The sequence below is a fragment of the Mus caroli genome, chromosome 19, assembly GCF_900094665.2.
Source record: "Mus caroli chromosome 19, CAROLI_EIJ_v1.1, whole genome shotgun sequence".
NCBI lineage: Eukaryota > Metazoa > Chordata > Mammalia > Rodentia > Muridae > Mus > Mus caroli.
This window is the reverse complement of record NC_034588.1, coordinates 55,732,882-55,752,409: the sequence shown is the minus strand read 5'-3', so window position 1 is coordinate 55,752,409 and position 19,528 is coordinate 55,732,882. Positions and strand designations below refer to the sequence as shown.

Sequence of the window (19,528 nt, the reverse complement as noted above, 5' to 3'; positions counted from 1 at the left end):
CACACACACACACACACACACACACACACACACACACACTAAAAATTAAATCTATGAAAAGAGGTTCCATTGTTATCTATTTGATTCTGGTACCTATGTTACTCAAACAAACAAACTACCAGGTATGAAAAGAGTGCCTTGACTTTGGGAAGGCGCTCTACAGATAACTGTCCAAACACGAGGGAGAGGCATGTACATTCTTTGATACGGATCAGTGGCAAAATGAACTATCACACCCTTCAATAGGGACTGCTTAAAAATACATATCACTAGGATAAGGTCATGGATCAAGCCATACGGTGCTTGGTGCACAAGCATGGGGGGCTGAACTCAATCACCAAGATCCACATAAAAAGCTGGGCTTGGTGGGTTGCACCTGTAATCCTAGCACTGGGAAAGTGGAGCTAGCCTAACTGACCCGATGAGCTCTGAGCTCAGTGAGATGCTTTATCTCCATGGCACTGACCTCTAGCCTTCTTCACACACACACACACACACACACACACACACACACACACACACACACGTGTTCAAATATCTGCACAGGGAAGAAAGGCAAAGAAAGGGAGTCAAAGAAGATGCCAAGATGATGGGGGAGGGAAGTTCCCATACGACCTAGACTGTGCCGTGTTTAGACTGGAGAGTTAGGACAAATGTCCACAGTGAGCAAAACCCCCGAAAACTGTTCAGATGATAGACGTGCGCACAACCTGGGAGTGTCATTCATCTCTGCCAGAGACCTGAGGAATATATGCATAGACGCTACACAGAAAACTGAGAAAAGAGAAAGACCAGGCAGTGACTAACTCAAGGGAAAAAGATAATCAATCATCGTTCAACACAGAGTTCAGCTCGGGGGCAATATTCACAGTCACAGTAATATTGATCATGAATGCCATCCCACTGAAGCATGTCACTGCGAGTCTCCCGGTAACTGTGGAAGATACATTCTGAGATCTCAGTAGACGCCTGAGGCAGGAGATAGTATCAAACTATACACATGTACCTATGATAATGTATAGTTTATAAAGCAGACACAAAGAGGCTAACAATAACCATGATAACTATTCTAACAATGCCTTGTAACAAGACTAATGTATTTCCTCTCCCTCCTCAATACCTAACTGTCCTTCCCCCTTTCACTTGAAGCATCTGTTTGGAATGATTAAAAAACAAAAGAAAACCTGGGGCTGAAACCAACTAGGAGTCCACTCTAGGCACGGACTCCGTGAAGAGGCAAACAGAAGTGGTCACTTCATCGCCTTACTGTGGGTGGTTTTGCAGGGCAGGCGCACAGATGGGACCCACCCTAGTCCTTACCCAGCTGCCACTTTCGGGAACACATGGTCTCCATCATCCAGATGGGCAGGGCAGGCTCCAGCATGGCTATCCCCATGTTTGCAAAGCAGATGGAGCCTGTGTGGGAGAAAGAGTGTTGGTGTGCTTGCACCTTCATAGTGAGTGTCTGTGGTCACTTGAAACACAGACCCCACGTGCCTCAGCTCAGAGACCCACTCCCATCGGATAGAAACTAAACAGTGAGCCAAGAGGACTGTAAGAAGTCTTACTTTAGTTTTATACAAGATCAGTCCCAAGCCATCCAGTCTGTAACTGGAGGGACCCATCAAGCTCTTTTGGCTTAAACCCATCTACCTTACAAATGAAAAGAAAGCATTCCAATTCACTAGTGAAGACGGCTGCATGAGGCAGCCAGCAGCCAGGCAACTAGCAGACCACACGCAACACAGGGCACCCTGAAGCTCTTATAAGTGGGTTTTACTGCACAATGGATGGATATTTTTTTTTCATGATTCCTAAGGTGTCACGGTGCACTGCGTACAAACGTGCTGGGGACAGGTGTTTTTCTAGCCATGTGCATATAGAACATCCATACAAGTCTTCATCGTTGATCTGCTAACCAACCTCTTTGTAAATAGAGAGCCTCCACCATTCTGGGAGCTTCCTGTGCTATGCTCTGCGGAGCCTGCAATTTGCTAGAACAAATTCGAAGAAAACTGTGCAATCATGATGATGACAGTGTGCGCGCTTCACTCCTGGTGACATTTAACAGCAGAACATATGAATGATTGGACTCTTCTTCCCATTTGCCTCACTGTTAATTCCCTCCGCCACCACCAGTAACACAGAAACTGTGGCTGGTCTAATAGCGTCGGGTATATCTTTGATTGTCTTCTCATCACTGAGGTTCCAAGAAGCAGGGAGGGCCTAGGCTACACTGCCCATGTGCTCAAAGTTCAAGGAGTTACAACCTCATCCTCCCATGCCCCTATTTCCACCTTGGCTCCTTGCACCTGTAGAGCCCAGTGCATGAAGAGGTTGGGGTACTAGCTTCCCAGACCTGAGCCTGTGTGCTGCCCTGGCTAAATCCCACAGCAGAAGGATTCAATAAGGATAGCCCAGAGCTTTGATTGATTGTTTTATTTTATTTTATTATTATTTTTTTATTGGCACAGTGTTGTATAGCCTAGGCTGGTTTTTCCTATATGGCCAAGGATGACCTTATACTGAGATTACATGTGTGCATCATCAATCCCAGTCTATGCAGTATTGGGGAGCAAACCCAGGTCTTGTGTGCAGTAGACAGACTCTATCCACTGAGCTATATCAGCAGCCCCCAACTTGGAGCGTTGAAAAGGATGAATATAAATGTACATAAGACCAGGCCCAGTTGTCTCAAATACTTTTTACAGCTTTCCTGTAGTCTGGGAGCCCTGCTTAGATAAATCTGCTCCTCCAGGGTGAGCTACACTGTAGGCTTGTACCTATGACAGGCAGCCAGGCCCTTTCCCTCCCTGGCACCAGAGCTAATCTCAGCCTTGTAACTAGGCACTGGGAAAAGAGGCTGAGGCCCAGCAGGGAAGTGAACTGCCTCCTCTGGGACAGAGCCACAGAACCCCAGAGTTTTCTTTTAGTCCATCCAGACCCCAAGTCCAAAGTCACAACTTCTTGCTCTGCAAGCAGAGATGCCCTTTGGGACTCAGTTCTCAGTCCCTACTCCTACAGACTAAACACCCACCTGAGACACCTGAAGTGAGGCTAGCAAGCCCTTCCAGAAAGTTCAAAGCCAAGTAGTGATGGCCTTTAACACACAGGCAAGAAACAAGAGAGAATGATGCAGGACATCCCATGTCTCTGACCATGTGTTTCCATCTATCCCCTTAGAACTACCCTTAACTTCAAGAAATCAAGGGCCCTACCTGCAGCGATGAGGATGTATGGGTCCTTCAGCAAGGTCGTTAGAGGTGTCCCCTTCTGACTCTGTCATGCAAAAACAGGGGTTAGAAAGAGTTACCTGGGCCAGTCTTGGGCCCTCATCTCCCACTCCCAGCTGCTTACTTCTGGCTGCACTCGGGATGGCTGGAGCACAAAGAGCTGAATAGCTACAAGGAGGAAACACAGATGACCCTTCTTGGAAAGCAGATGTGGCCCGAACATATGCCATCACAGAGGTCAAGGCCATGGTCACTTACCTCCATCCAAGAGCACCAAGGCAGCAAGCACCAGGAAGGGAGCTGTCTTCCCCACAAACTCATAGAGCACACTTCCAAAGGGGGGTCCCACTACAGGAAGAGGAAGATTCGCAAGACAGCCTTGGTAGATGGGTACCTCTCCCCATCGGAGAACCATCATTTGATTCGTATGCTTTGTTCCCTAAAAGACCTGGGGTGCCCACCCTAGATTCAGCTTAATATGCTGAGCTTCTCCCCAGGAATGTTTTCAACTTCTTCAGCAATGCGAAGAGCACACAAAAGCATCCTCAAAGGCCAAAGGCCTGAAGCAACAGAGGTAGCCAAAGAGCTGTGTTCTGTGCAGGAGGGTCCACAGATCCAGCTACCAGCAGACATGGGAACCACTGGTTCCAGAACAAAGGAAAAGGCCCAGGTCTCTCTCCTTCAGGGAAAGTACATGGCCCCTGGCCTGGGATGTCAACTGGGACAGGTGTCACGGCAGATATAGAAGGCTAGAAGCTTGACTACTGTAACTCAGAATTTTTAGAGGAAGAGATTTGACAGACTGTCCTACCCTATCCTGTGTTTGACATTGGAGCCTAGGAAGTTTGGAGACAGAGGCCAGGGAGCCTAGGAAATTTGGAGACCAGATCCTTCCTGCAGGGGACTCAAGAACTCTGACCACCATTTCCCAAAAGCTCCATGGGGACAAAAAAAAAAAAAAAAAAACACAGAGAGGAGAGCTAGATGTCTGTCCATAGGAATGTGGGCTCAGTGTGGCCAGGACCAATGGGCAAGGATCATTGGAACCTAAATGGGTCTCACCTGCACAGTGACTAGTACATACCTAACACCCCCATGGCCAGGCCCCCCAGAGCAATCCCCATGGCGTTACCCCTCTCTTCATCATCTGTGTACACGCTGGCCAGCATGCCCATCCCTAAACAGAAGATCCAGTTAGTGTCCCCACTCTGGGGAGTACTAAGAACGTTCTCCCTCAGACCCCAAGCAGGCGAGCTATCTTCCTGAAGTATGAGGCCAAGCAGAACCCAATAGGAAGATGAGCACAGTCTGCAAAAACCTCCCTCCACCCCCATCTACCTCTGGTTCCTGCATCAGTACACATAAGTCCCCAGCTGGGCTCCCCACCCACTAATGTCTTCATGCCTACCAGCCACGGATGAGCAAGAGGAGCCGATTCCCTGCAGGGACCTGGCGATCAGCAGGAAGGCATAGCTGCTGGAGAAGGCAAACACTGCCAAAGAGAGCAGGCCCAGGCCCTCATATCAAGGTCATGCCCCTGCCTACAGGACAGGGATGTCCCAACAGTGTGTGATTCTGGAACCCTCCCTTAAACTCATGAGTGTATCTATACTTGAGGTTATGGGCTGATCCATGAAGCCCCCACCCGCTTCCCGTACATCCTCTCCTCCCCCAGATTTAGTCTGATTCCCAGCTGACTGGAGACAGGGCTCCTTCCGAGACCTGCATGCAGAGGGCAAATAGCAGATACTTACTAACTGTTGAGATAAACATAATGCAGAATCCAGCAAACATGGGGATTGGATAGCCAATTCTGAAAGACACAAACACAGAGAGTCTGGTGACGGCCAGACTCGGCTGTTTTTGTAAGGCTTTATATTGATTCTCCAGCCGTGATTCATTTGGGATCAGCTGGATAAGTGTTCTGTCGACTTGTCTGAAAATTCATATACTCGGTGCTTCCTACGTGACCTTTTTTGTGTTTGACTGTCTTAGAGTATGAATACACTTATGGGCTGCCACTCTGAATGGAAATTTCTCTGGAATAAATGTTAACACAATATTGGCAAGTGACCCCAAACATATCTAAAAGACAAAAACCCCATTTCTGCCATCATTGTTATTATCATTAGTGTAGTATTTGCTAGAAGTCCCCCAAAGGGACAATTGCAGTTTACATAGCTTTGATAAAAGGCCATCAAGTGAGTCACCGGGCAAGAAACATAGCAGCACCACATCTAAGATGTGTTAGAAATCGAAATGTTAAAGCCAACCTTCCTGTTGACCACACTAGAAAGCCTTGTGCCTTATACCAAAAGTCTAAGTCCAAGTTGCTTTGTGTCTACTGAGGATTCTGGCACCAGGCCATGTTGTATCAAGAAGGCATGTGTCTGGTTAGATGCCTACCCTCCCCACCCTGCCCTCCCCCCTCCAACCCCAGGAGAGTTTCCTTTGGTTTCCAAAGAGAGACAAAGGCTACACCTTGAACCTGAGTATAGAAAGGTATCCATATGTAACTAACTGTCTACCAGGGAACCTGAAGAAAAAAAAGAAAAGGCTGTTTCAAATGCTTCATTTGCTCCCTTGTGCAGGTGGGGGAGGGGATGGGGGTGGGCAGAGGTCAGAAGCCAACCTTTGGTGTCATCCATGAGAATATCATCTACTCCTTCGAAGTATCTCCTACTGCCCAGGAGCTCACCAAGTAGGCTAAACTGGTTGACCAGCAAGCCCCAGGAGTCCTCCAGGATCTGCCTCCTCAACCGTGGGACTGTAGTGGTAAGTCACCAGGCCAAGTGTTTTTACATAGATGCTAGGGACCAAACACAGGTCTTCATGCTCAGAAGGCAACTGACTGAGCCATCTCTCCAGCCTCTCCTCCTTCATTCTGCTCCATTTTCTTCTTCCCTCTGCTGTGTTGGCATTGGAGCATGACAGCAGCATCCACACATCTCTGCCCTGGAGGTAAAGCCAGCCCTGCCTAAGCTATTGTCCTATGGCTAGTTCTCCCAACCTAGAAAAGTTCACAGCTTCTCAGGCCTCTTCTCCCTCCAGCCTAAAATTCCAGAAACCTGGAGAGGAACCAAATGAATCCTAGAAAGAAGAAAACCAAGTATGCCAAGTCCAGGACTACATGGAAGGGCTCATCTAGTCTAGACCGACACCCAAAGTGTCCCATGAGCACCTTCATTTGAAGGTTTTATACCCAGCCCCATGAGCAGCCACACAGCTAGCTCCGTAAATTCCTAAGAGCAGTCGACCACCTCCTCAGTTCCCAGATGGGGAAACTAAGACATGGAAAAGTGACTTGTCAAATAGCATTGAGCTAACTGCACTTGAGCTATGTCCTCCAGGCCAGGGCTTTTCCTTGTAAATCTGACCACATCATTGGGTAGCCAGAATTTATAGATGTGATTTTCAGTGAAAACTTACTAACAGTTCTTTTGTCATAGACTGTGTGATTTGTGTGTGTGTGTGTGTGTGTGTGTGTGTGTGTGGTTTATATGTATATGTGTATGATTTGTGTGTGTGTGTGATATCTGTGTGTTTGTGTAATTTGTGCCTGTATGTGCATGTATATGTGTGTTGGTATGTAGTATGTGTGTGTGGAGGGGGGGGGGTGTGTGCCCACAGAGGGCCCAGAGGAAGATGTCAGGTGTCCTGTTCTAACGTTTTCTGCTGTATTCCCTTGAGACAGTCTCTCACAAAACTTAATGTTCAGCATCTCTGCTAAGGTGTTCTGTGAGTGAGCTCCTAGAGGCGACCTGCCTTTTATGGAGCCCTTGGGCCCCCATGAGCATCCCTGCAACCATGTAAGACATCTGTGTTCCCTCTGCTGACTACAGTAGAAGCTCTTGGTAGTTTCAAGACAAAACTTGAGAAAACACAACAGCTTGTTCCGTAGCTATTAGACCCCTAGTGATATCACACTAGTCTGCCGTCTATCCAGTCGCCCAGGTCACCTTTCAGGATATGGGAACCTGTGAGATCCTTCTGCTGGTGACTGTACCCAGGGAATGAGAAATCTGGTGGCCTGAGGCTCCCAGTACATTCCTCAAGTAGCTGGCTTATAAACATACTTCTTGGGTTGCCAACACTGGCTCAGAGAAGCTAGGAAACAGGCCTACATTCATGTGGTGGGTTTACCAAGGTAAGTTAGTAGGACAAGGGAGTTTACAGAGAAGTGAGACGGGAAAGGAACCTTTAATGGCAGAATCCAGTTAAAGTCTCTCACCATCTGAGAGTCAATTCCACCACGATTAACGTTTGCCCTGAAGGTTGCTTACATAGAGAAAATGCTCTTTTTATACAAGGGAATCTCAAACAAGAATTCGAAAGCAGCAGTGGTCTTACTCCTTTTCCAGACATAAGCCTCACGTTGTCTGGGAACCTCACACACACACACAAAAGGTGAGAAGATTTTTTTCCCCAGTATAAACATCTTACCTTCCTATGCAACACTAGTGAGCTTTTGCCCTCTCGGCTCTCATCCTAGCCAGGGTACCTGAGGAACCAATGTATCACCCCCGCTTAGGCGTATCTTATCTCTTCTGACTATCTCTCTTTCTATTAAGCTTGAATTTATGTCGATTTATACCAGCTCATTCTGAAGTTCTTTTCTGTGTACAAGTCAAAAATCCCAACCCCCTCAAGCTGGAGAGATGGCTCAGTGGTTAAGAGCACTGACTGCTCTTCTGGAGGTCCTGAGTTCAAATCCCAGCAACTACAATGGTGGCTCATAACCATCTGTAATGAGATCAAATGCCCTCTTCTGGTGTGTCTGAAGACAGCTACAGTGTACTTATATATAATAAATAAATACATCTTAAAAATAAAAATCCCAACCCCTTCTGAGTAAGCGTTTGGGCAGCTCTACAACAGGGGGTGGTGTCTGCACCCAGCCCATGCTGCTGACAACCTCACTGCTGTCCTAGGGACAATGGATCTTAATGGCTGACTGGCATACAGGGTCTCATTACAAACCTCACTCAGGGTTTTGTGCCTATACCTGGGTCTTTTCACCAAGCTTGAAGCTATTATGATGTTATGTTTGTTTGTTTGTAGCAACACTGCAGCTACTGTCTATTTAAAATCCTGTTGGGATTTTAGCAAAGTAGTGAGTGGATGACAGGATGGTCAAGCTGGAGACCCTAAACCACTAAAGTCAGTTGTACACTCCAAAAGCTGTGCACACACCTGGGCTGGGGTGCTCTCCTCTCCTTGCCCAATATACATGTGCTCCACACTCTGTACTGGCCAAGCTGCTGGCAGAGTGTCCGTGCAGTCACCTTGTCAACATCCTTTGCTGGTGCTCAGTTAAACAAGATTGAATGACTGAATGAGCACCCTGTGGGCCTCCACCCTCAGACTCTCTTAGCTCTTCTCTGTATACATACCACACCCAGCCTCAGGAGAAGAGCTGTCTGTACTCATGTCACTGAGCAGAGGAGGTGGCACAAGAGCCTTCCTCCTTCCCCACGTTGTCTCTTAAATGGACAGGGACTCTCTTAAATGGACATGAGTCATAATTGGCTAAGTTTGCTCTCTTGTCTCAACACAATGCCATCTCAGTTAAAGCATTGCTAGCAGGACTAGATCTGATTCAGCAAGCCTATATCCAAATGGCCCACTATCAACCCCTAGTGAGCCATGCCACACCACAGTCATCCTCTATACAGCACCAGGGAACAATTCATCCAATTTGAATGTCGCTAAAAATCATATATTGATTCCCTCAGAAAACATTGAGAACAATGGATGTGATCCTGAAGCCAGAGAGCAGAGAAACCCCAATGCCCCAGCTTGCTTTCTAGTGCTGTGTGACACCATGATGAAAAGCAGCTTGGGGAGGAAAGGGTTCATTTGGCTCTCAATAATCGTCCATCACGGAGGGAAGTCAGGGCAGGAACTCAAGCAGTAGCAGAGACAGAAACCAAGGAGGAATATGGCTTACTGACTTGCTGTCCATGGCTTGCTCAGCCTGCTTTCGTGTCCAAAAGCACCAGAGGTGGCAATGCTGACCCAACATGAGCTGGGCCCTCCCACATTAATCGCTTATCAAGAAAATACCCCCGCAGAGATGATCACAGATTGTTCTGATGGAGACAATTCTACCTACGTTTCCTTTTGCAAGGTAACTCTAGTTTGTGTCCAATTGACAAAAACAAAACAAAACAAAACAAAACAAAACACCCTAACGGGCACATCTGTCTGACAATTGTTACATATTCTGTAATGCTACTAAATCCCTTTTCACCAGAAAAACTAACAGAGGCCCTCTTCTCAGTTTGCTGAGATGATAGCACAGCCAGCCCCCTCAGTCACTGTAAATGACAAGAGAAGACAGATATAAATAAGAATAAGATATAAACCGGATGCTGTAGAGCTCGATCTGTCACCAGCAGTGGCTCAGCCTCCCTTATAATAATCTCTGCACACCCCTAAAAGGTACAACAGGAAATTAATGTCAAGAAACAGGAATATCTCAAATTCACTCAGCTATAACAGGAAGTTTATTCAGTATTTAGGAAATGAAATGAAATCCTTAAGTCCAGCCCTTGAGTCAGCTGGAGTTTGGGCTACATGTGTACGAGGACCTGTGTGAACACCAGACCTGCCTATGTGTGAGTCCCCGTGCTCACAGGAGCATGCTCTAATTCCTGGTTCCTTCTGCTTTCCATGTGAGAAGCCCATTGTAAGCTCATTGTCCTTCACCCTCCCTGTACCAGTGATGTCTAGGATGGGAGATCCCTGTCTCAAACAGCTGGTTTCCCTGTCTGCAGATGAGCTGAAAAGGTCAGTGCTTTCTACAAAGCCTACTTCAGACCAAGGGGCTGACGCTAAAGGGAAAGATTTCAGAAAGCTTCCATGCCCTGTGGCTTCCTGCTAAGATCTGGGAGGAAAAACAACTGCTTTTCAAATATACTAGGTAACTATGGGAATAAATCAAGCCTTTGACACTAGCTTGATAAAAAGCAGACCACCCAGACAATGACAGGCTAAGAAGGAAGTGAAGGGAGCCCCTCCCAGGCACGGGGCTGCTGCTCCCAGGCCATCTGCTGGCTTGAAACAGCTCTTGGTTCTAAAGATGCAACTACTATTTAAAGCGGATGCTGAACATGTGAAGACAGACCAGCTACGATTGGACTGAGGACTACTCATGCTTAGCATCTGAACTTAAACCTTCTCGTGTAAAAGGAGAGAGATGGAGAAGCAGACAAAGAGCATACCTTTCCTGATTTGTGACAGAAAAAAGGTAATGATGTTTTCATAACGTTTGTCTGTATAGAGCATTTACGTACATACATGTGTAGAAGTCACTTAGTGCAAACAATGACAGAACTCACTCTCAGAATCCTGCTGTCTCCTTTGATACATAGCTACTACTATGGACTGAACATTTCAACTGGAGTTATAAAATAAACCAGGTGAATATATCCACGAAAGAAATGGACCAAGCCCCTGAGATGTTAGACAATGTTACTGGATATGCAAAACCATGTGCACGCTCCAAAATGGAGCATTTTTCCTTTACCATCCTATCACAAGGTGACAGTGAATATACAGTAGCCCGAGTATAAATAAAATGAGAATAAAAACATTTACCCAAGCCTTGCCCAAAATGGTCACCCTAAAGTGTTCTCAAAATTCAGTATGAGACAGTATCCCATGACTTCAAGCAGCAGCCAAGCAGCCTGTTAGCTTGTCTCAGCACACAAAAGCCACTGTGCTCCCAACATTTTAGTCTTGAATACAGAAGTGTGAGTGGACGCTGTGCAATGTGGTTATCTGGGCTCACAGTGGGTCCATCTTAAGCTAACACAGGTAGGTATTAAAGAGGAGGGCTCCTACCAGCCAGGCTGGAGAGACCCCCCACATCTTTTGGAATATCTAAGCCTGGACCATCTCACACTGGAAGCTGAAAGGAGACTGGGGAAGGTCTAGGTGGGAAAGGATCAGGCTGTTTTAGTGTTTAAGTTCTCCACCCACAGATTTAAAAATGTGCCTTTACCGATTAAGAGTAACAATTGTATACCCTTGTTGTTTCTTTTTAGTATCTAAAACTAGAAACTGTATCATAGCCAGTGGGAAAGAATAGGAGGGGGAAACAGGACATCTTAGAAATGCAATCTGTCTGTCTAACCAGCAGGCTGTTCACGCCATGGTTGTGTGTGAGTACTGTTTCCTGGTGTGCTGTAACCCCCTTTACCTCTAAAATCCTAGGAGTGGCACAAAGGGTTCTGATAAGGTCTACAGACTGTTCTTACGGCCTTCTCACCAGGAATCCAGGAGCTGACGTTCAGTGCCATTTAGGCGTGCATGCTTACAATACAAAATGGGAGTTAGGCATGACATTTAGTCAGAAACATGTCTGTCAATATTAAAATGCAGGTTTAGACACATTTGTTTACGATACTGAAAATGTGACTCATACTTCTTGCTGGTAACTGAAATCCGAACAAATTACATCAAAACTGCAGTGCCTTCCAGGGAGAGTGGGGGAGCCACCAAAAGAACTTGTCCCTCTTTGTTAGTCTCCATCAGAACCATGGAGGAGAGTGGAGCATGTGAGTGACCTGAGGAACAGCAAGTCTCTAAATCTGCACCTCCTGAGCTTAAACAGTTCTCAAAAAAAAAAAAAAAATGTACAAACCACAGTCATTTTGAAGGGAGAACAGAGTTCACCTGATTGTTCTGTGTTCGTCAATATTTAAAACATTTGCATTTCTGTGTTCCCAGGCAACACCAGAAACAAAAATAAATAAATAAATAAATAAATAATCACTTTTTAAATTTAATGCATAGCTAGGGTAAACGGGGGCTTTGTTCTAGCTCAATTTCAAACCGGATGGCTCACCCTAAGATCACAGGCTACAGTTCACAAACCCCAAAGCAAAATTAGGATTTTTCTTGGGAGAAAGTCTGAGACACAAGCCTAAGGAGCCTCAGCTGTACGGCTCTAGGGGATTTTTAAGAGGGAAAGGTCTCACTAACTTTAACAAGCTGCTTCTCAGAGATGTAAGTAAAACATAAAAACAAGATTGGGATTTTGAAAGAGCGACTTGTCTGTGGCTCCCATTTGGAGGACTGGAATATTCGCCTCATTTCAGCAAGTTGGCTAAGTACTACCCAGTGACTAGTCACATTCCCGCCCAAGTGATTGGCAGGGCATTATTACGATAATGTCCTCAATTTTCCCATATAGCATTCGAGCTGTTTGCTCTGTCAGAGCACAAAACCCTGAGCCTTTTTTTCTGTAATTATACCAGATGCATTTAAAGAAGTGCTCTCAGTCTTGAAAAAGAAAAGAAACAAGCCTTTGACTCCTGAGCTCTGTTTGATTTTGTGCTGGAGAACAGAGGAGCAGCAGAGTGTCACCTCCATAATGGGGCTTCTCTGTGGGTGCACAATCAGCCATGCCTGGTTCATTTGCTTACCATGCTTTGTATGGAAGCCATGCGGTACTGCTCAGAAGACAGGAGGACTGTCTGAAGCCTGGGTTGTTAATACAGGCTCAGTGGCAGCACCCAGTCCACAGGGATCGAGCGCCCTGTGCCACCCTGTGAGCAGAGCAGCAGCAGCCTACATGCCCAAGCGCAGCTGGTGCTAGGGGGAGACATTTGCACCCAGTGGTAAGACTTGCCATACCCTCCCTGATTGCTCTGAGGTCGCCCCAGGGTTCCTTAGTGCACAGACCCTGAACCAGAAAGAAGCACGGGGTTCCTCCCTCTCTGGACTTTATTTAGTTCTGTGCTACAGTTGATATCTTTGAGGTTTTGTAACATTTCAGCACTGGGCCCACATTTTCCACTTGCAAAGTATCCCACAAACGATCTGACCATTCCTGATCCATACTGCTCGGCTCTCAAACTCTTCATTGTGCCTCTGGGATCCGAAATAACTCACTGGCTCCATAGTCACACCCAGTTGTCTCTGGTCTAGGCCTGGGGACCTTGTAGCTTCAGGTTGTGACCCCTCCCTGCTCTTAGCATCACCTCATTCTCCAAGCTCTTGTCTTTGCTTTTTCTGGTCTGTGTTACAGCTATGATCCTGAAATGATGGCCACTCCCTTGTCTACTATTTAAAAAAAGAGACAGAATCTTGCTTATGTAGCTCAGGCTAGACTACTATTTACCTGTATCCTAGACTTGTCTTCATCTCCTCCTGGATCAGCCACTCCACTAGCTCTCACTCATCCCAGCTGACATCTTCAGGAATTGCCCGTAAGCCCAGTACTCTGGGCTTAGAGTCTCCAAGCACAAGGCAGACCCAGGCCACCTTGGCTGGAGAACACTTGCAGGACAGCTGCCAGCAATAGAGACAAAGATGCCAAGCAATTCATAGCCTCCAGGTTAACTCAAAACTAACGTCAGCCTCTTGGGTTCTCAGACAACAGTCTCCATTCTTTTCCCGTGGAGCATGTAGAAAAAAATGGAGTGACCAACAGTGAGGAGAGGTTCTAGCCCTTAATCTTCACGTCAGCTCAGAGTTCGATTCACACAGCAGGGTCACCGATCTCTCTCATGTTCCACCTGGGCAGCTGTTAGGTCCTTCACCACACTAATAATCCTAAAACAAAGCGTCTTAGCTTTCAGCTTTCTTTTTCTTGTTTGTTGTGTGTTTGTTTGTGCTTTTTGTTTTGTTTTGTTTGGGGATGTAGCCCAGGCTGGCTTTAAACTTGCTGTATAGCAAAGATGACCTGGAATTTATCTTCCTGCCTCTCTCTTCTGAGTGTGAGATTATTGTCAAGAGTGCCCAGGGCTTCTTCATATATGCCAGGCACGTGAACGCGTGTGCACACGTGTACACACACACATACACACACACACTCACAGCCCCAGCCCTAACCTTAATTTTCTCTAAGCAATAGGAGAGGTGGAAAGCCATCCAACCTTGATGGCTGGGATCACTGAAGAGCCCATGTACTTATATACCACACGTTTAGAAGAACCCATGCTTTTTTCCTCCTTCCGTCACGTTTCCTATCTTAGACATTTAAGGCAACAGAGGGAAGGACATATGGAGTAAATATGGGATTCTGTCACTGAGGATGAAGACATCAGACTCAGGTGATGGGTTTCTCTGGCCAACTGCCCACCAATTCTCCACACACTCTGACAGCTGATGAGCAAGCAGCAGGATACAGGGGTGTGGACGCTCCATCTGCGACACACAGCCTACCTGTTGGTCAGGAGTCCTATGAATGGGTTGGTGAGGAGCTGGACAGCGGCTTTGGAGGCAAACAGCAGCCCAACTTGCACATTCTCATTTAGAAGGTCTTTGTCTTCACTGGGGCAGTCAGGAGGGACAGTTGTGTTGGTCACAGTGTGCTGTGTGGTGGTAGCCTTGGGTGACTCCCCTCCTGGGAGGCCCCCTGTGGCATTCCCCGTGAACACAGTAGAGTTGTTATAGTAAGAGAAGATGCTGTGGAAGCTTTCAGAGGTGGAGGCTGTGAGCGCTGGCCTGGCAGTCTGGATTTCGGTAGTATTTTTCTCATGCTTAATGCTGTACAGGTAGCTGGGAATGATGGGAACTAGGGACAAGGGCAGGGAGAGAAGAGGCACATCAGAACCTTTTCTGACAAAAGCCATCAAAAGTGAGGTTGTGTGAAAAGCCAAATGAAACCCAGAAGATGAAACATGCTGCAACAGTTTCACACTGCTTTGTGTGTGTGTGTGTGTGTGTGTGTGTGTGTGTGTGAGAGAGAGAGAGAGAGAGAGAGAGAGAGAGAGAGAGAGAGAAAGGATGCCAAGGGTCCCACCATGCCCATGGGGTAAGCAGCTGTGCCCACGTGACTAGCCACAGAGATGTCTGTCATTTACAGGGTTTCTCATTATAGCATTCCCTCAGAGAAATATGATAGAAGGCAAAACACCGACTGAAATAAGTCAGTGCTGACCCGGGGTCAGAGAGGCTCAACTGCCTTCTAAATGGATAAAGCAAGGAAACGGACGTCTAAGTTTCATTAAACGTCTAAGTTTCATTATGTACTGTGGAGAAAAAAAAAGTCCAACCCTCACAGCTGGTGATAAACTGGGCGTTCTCAACCAAGCAACTCTATGTTGACCTGCAGATTTTACAGCACTCCTCGAGGATCCCGTAGACTTCTATCACAGCAAAGCAAAGTGGTAATGTTATAGAAGGTTGGGCACATGAGAAACATGAAGGACAACTGGGACCCCCAGCTGCCTGTGAACCCCAGCTGACTCTCCAGAGCTGAAAACATCAGTAAGATGCTCTCAGATTCTGCAAGTGGGGAGGGGGAAGTGACTCACCGCTTGGGGGTCTGAGGAAAACCAATATATTTTTTGTTGTTCACTGAAAATTGGTTTTCAAAAAGAGCATGTGGAATACCTTTCAGCTTGAAGGATTAAAGGGCCTGGTTTTGAACCATCTGGTCTAACCTGTCGTTTTGGGAGATTTGTGCTGTCCCTGAGTCCCAGTTCCATCACAAAAACACTCTTAGAACAAATACTCTTAGATGTAGGGTGCTTTACCTCAGGGGTAGATGGCGACTTGCTCACTCAGCGGTCTACCAACTGTTTGGCCACTGAAAGTCCTAAAGGGCAGCAGCAGCTTAGCACACTGGTTCATTTTGACAGAAATCTTTTTCATCTCCGTACAAGTGGACAAAGGGAAGCAGGCAGTTCAGTTATCAGGAGGAAACACAACTTCTGGGCCTTATCGGATGTCACAGGGTCTGACCTGACCTCCGGGAATAACGAACCCACAAGTTGCAGCTCCCAGGAGTTGGGGCGAGGAGGGCTTGTGTTCAAGGATGGGTTTTTGTTTTGTTCTCTACACAGCACGTTCTTCAACTTTTTGGGCAGACAGAACTGCTCAGATAAAGTGAGATGGGGTGTGGAGGACAGGCTTCCTGGGAGGAGGTACATGGTCCTGGGGCTGCGCTGGGCAGGGGACGCTGTCACCTGGGCTGTAGATGATGAGGACAAGGTCTTGGGGACCCAGTGCCAGGGACGGGCTCCTGAGGACCTGTGCTAGGAGCTAAGGACGAAGTGCTAGGTCCAGTGTCACAGATTGCTGGCACTCCCGAGCCATACGTACCTACGACGGTGAGTAGCATGTTGTCTAGCAGCAGCGCGAGGAACACGATGAACAGGATCAGCTTGCGCGAGTGGCGGCTGTCCCGCAGCCATCGCAGCAGCACCAGATCGCTCAAGGCCATAGCTTTGCTTTGCTGTGGGAGCGGGTGCGATCAGTGCCTGGGACGGTCAGGGGTCCCGCGCCACCCGGAGCACAAGGAGTTTCGTCCACCAGCGGTGGCGGGGACGACAGGGAGTGTCTCGCTCCCCTCAGACGCTGGGATAGCGTCCCAGAGTCACCACGAGCGAGCGCGCCTCTATTGCCGTCGGGGACCAGACCTGGGACCCGGGGACGCTGCCCTTCCCAGCCGCACCCTGAGTCCCGGGATCCCCGGAGTCCGCCCGCTGCCGTGGAGGATCCCCGAGGGTTCTCTGTCCTCCCCAACCTCGCGTACCTCCGGCTCGCCTGCGACTGCCTGCAGGGTTATAGCTCCACACTGCCGGGGTCTCAGTCCGTGCGTCCCCGCTGCTCAGTCTCCTCTGCTTCAGCGCCCCAGAGCCCTGCTCAGTTTACCCAGTCCGGCTCTGACGTCACGGACAGCGCTGAGAGGGGGCAGAGAGGGGGGAGCTAGGATACTGGCCTCCGCCCACCCAGAGCTGCCTCTGGGCCGCAGCTGGGGCTGCTGTGGTCACGAGCCCACCCTATCGGATTCTGGGGACGTCTGCAGTGGAGGAGGGGAGGGGGAGTTGAGAAGGAAGCTGCAGGGGCTCTAGAACACAGCCACAGGAGCCCAGGACAAGGAGTCAAAGGTCCTGAAGAGAATCAAGACCAAGGTGTGCAGGCAATGGTGCTTTCTTCTATGCTCAGGCAGGCCAGAATGCTCAGAAGAAATTGTGTGGGCCTCTGAGCTGCCATGTTCATAAAGTGGCCCAAGAAGACATGAATGAAGGCTGTAGGGTGTGCCCCAGGAAAACGTTGGGAACCAAGGCAGACACTTTCATCTCACCTCACTCCCTTTTCCCACTCTTTATAGACCGATCCAGGGTCAGAATGCAGCAGGGAGGTTAAAGCTCTGGGCACCTTCAGGTGAGAAAGAAAACAGGTGAAAAGAGACAAAGATGAAACAGGAGGGGGGAGTGAAGAAGACTCTCAGAGTTTCGAGCATCCTGCTTGGGATTGACTCTGCTGCACAGAGTGTGCGTGTGCGTGCGTGTGTGTGTGTGTGTGTGTGTCAAAGTGTCCGTGATGCCTTGTTAAAGGAGCTTTCTGCTATGTCTGGGATGTGAATGAGTTGGTTAAGAGGCAGAGCACCTGAGCAACCGACTTTCTCTGCACAATATCTTCCATTAGGAATGTTCCTGTGATAGACAGTAGACACACACTCACACACACACACACACACACACACACACACACACACACACACGGAGGAGGAGGAGTGCTTTCTGAGGCCCTTCTATAGGGTCAGAGGGGTCAGAGCTGTGTTCTTAGCCACTTAACATCCCTGTTACTGTCGCAGGCTCTCAGCAGAGGGGTCTGGCCTTGTTTTATTAATGCTCGCCTGTTGTCAGCAGGAGCCTGCTAGGAGCAGCCTTGTGGTGTGTGCTCCTCCCCGCTCTCTCTGATTCTCTTCTCTTTAGAGAGAGACCCCCTGCGCTTCCCACCATTACCCTCCCCCCATGATAAAAGATGTGTGGATGGGAAAAGTAGGTCAGTGACACGGATCTCTGACATCTCAGAATGTGTGTAACTTAAATATTAAACAGGGAGGGAGAGGGACCCACTCAGGAGGAGAAAGCAGATGGCAGAAAACTAAGGTGGCTATGGAAAGATGGAATTCATGGGCTGGCGCCCCAGCCCCTTGGCTTTGGAGTTTCTGAACCCAAAGGCTCTGACTTGAGCCACAGAATCAGTGATTTATGACATGTAAGCACTCTTGCCAGATGCAGGGACCCCAGTCTGATATTTCCTAGATTACTGTGCTCTGGAGAGTTATACAGGCTTTCCTCACTTGGCTTCTCCCAGTTCTGAAAAATTGGACCTCCTGCTGGATAGCAGAAAGAATTAGTCTGAACACAGAGTATGGAACACATGGGGAGAGCCCAAGTATCCATTTAACCAGTTGAGTGCTACCAACTCCAGTCAGCATCATGGTGGGTGCTTGTGAAACATTAATGAGCAGAGGGGACCACATCTTCCCATTCAAGTATTTATAACTAGTAGCCACTTCACAATGGGGGAGGAGGCACAAGAAACAACACAAAACTCCAGCCCAGCGAACTGGAGAGATGTGACTCCAGGGAGCACAGCAGACCCTCAGAGCTCCACCTACGTGGGGGTTTCTAACTCTTCTGAAATCCCCCAAATCTGTGTCTAAATATTTAAAATGTTTGTTTTTCTGTGTATGAGTGTTTTGTCTACATATGTTGTGCCACACACACACCTGTGGTACTATAGATGGCCAGGAGAGAGCATCTGATTTCCTGGAAAGTGAGCCACCATGTAGGTGCTGGGAACTGAACCAAGTGCTCTTAGCTGCTGAGTTCTCGCCAAAGGAACCCCAAGTAAATCCTTTTAAAAATAAAGTTGTTTTATCCATTCTAAAAACAGTATCTTAAATGGTTTCTGTAATCACAAATAAAAATATTTCAAGATATATTATAAATATTAGCATGTATATATAAAACTATCATGCTGATTTTTAAATGTATCCAGTGGAATATGAATATTACAAAAGTGCAAAACCCACTCAAAAGGTTTTAAAAAAGCAAACATGCTTCTCTTTAGCAGTTAAACATTTTACATTGTGTCCTATGCTGGTTACTTTTGTAAGCTTGAGGCAATGTAAAATCACTCCAAAAGGAATCACAATAAAAAATGTAAGTTATTGGCATGTGTTTAAGGATTGTCTTGATTATGTTAACTGAGGTGAGAATATTCACCCAATGTGGGTGGCACCATTCCCTATGTTGGGGATCCTGGATTCATTGCTCGTTTTTAACTGAGGACGTCATGTGACAGCTGATTCAACTTCTGCCTTGACTTCCCCACAGTGTGAGGGTAAGCCTTAAGTTGCCTTTGTGAGAGTGCTTTGTCACAATAACAAGGGAATCTAAGGTAGTACATGCTTTACAACTTCAAAGCAGTCTTGCTTAGCTCCCAACAAAACTGTATCCTACTTTGATGTTTCTGAAATTTAATTCCTTTGTTTACCTCCTCATCTATTATGTGAACTGAAATATATGAATAGTGCA

The 19,528-nt window shown here is 47.4% G+C and overlaps 1 protein-coding gene across 1 annotated transcript in view; it reads right to left on the bottom strand.

The window, feature by feature from the left end:
* The window catches only part of Slc18a2 (solute carrier family 18 member A2), a 35,304-nt gene extending 18,441 nt beyond the window's left edge, over nucleotides 1-16,863 (bottom strand). Inside the window, exons 1-10 of the mRNA XM_021151277.1 lie at nucleotides 16,729-16,863; nucleotides 16,296-16,428; nucleotides 14,412-14,763; nucleotides 4,988-5,046; nucleotides 4,642-4,725; nucleotides 4,318-4,410; nucleotides 3,492-3,581; nucleotides 3,358-3,401; nucleotides 3,219-3,279; nucleotides 1,321-1,416 (exon numbers count right to left, since the gene is read on the bottom strand). Coding sequence (XP_021006936.1) covers nucleotides 1,321-1,416; nucleotides 3,219-3,279; nucleotides 3,358-3,401; nucleotides 3,492-3,581; nucleotides 4,318-4,410; nucleotides 4,642-4,725; nucleotides 4,988-5,046; nucleotides 14,412-14,763; nucleotides 16,296-16,416 — 1,000 coding nt within the window. The 5' untranslated portion in view covers nucleotides 16,417-16,428; nucleotides 16,729-16,863. The remainder of the gene's footprint in view (nucleotides 1-1,320; nucleotides 1,417-3,218; nucleotides 3,280-3,357; nucleotides 3,402-3,491; nucleotides 3,582-4,317; nucleotides 4,411-4,641; nucleotides 4,726-4,987; nucleotides 5,047-14,411; nucleotides 14,764-16,295; nucleotides 16,429-16,728) is intronic.
* Nucleotides 16,864-19,528: the final 2,665 nt, after the last annotated feature.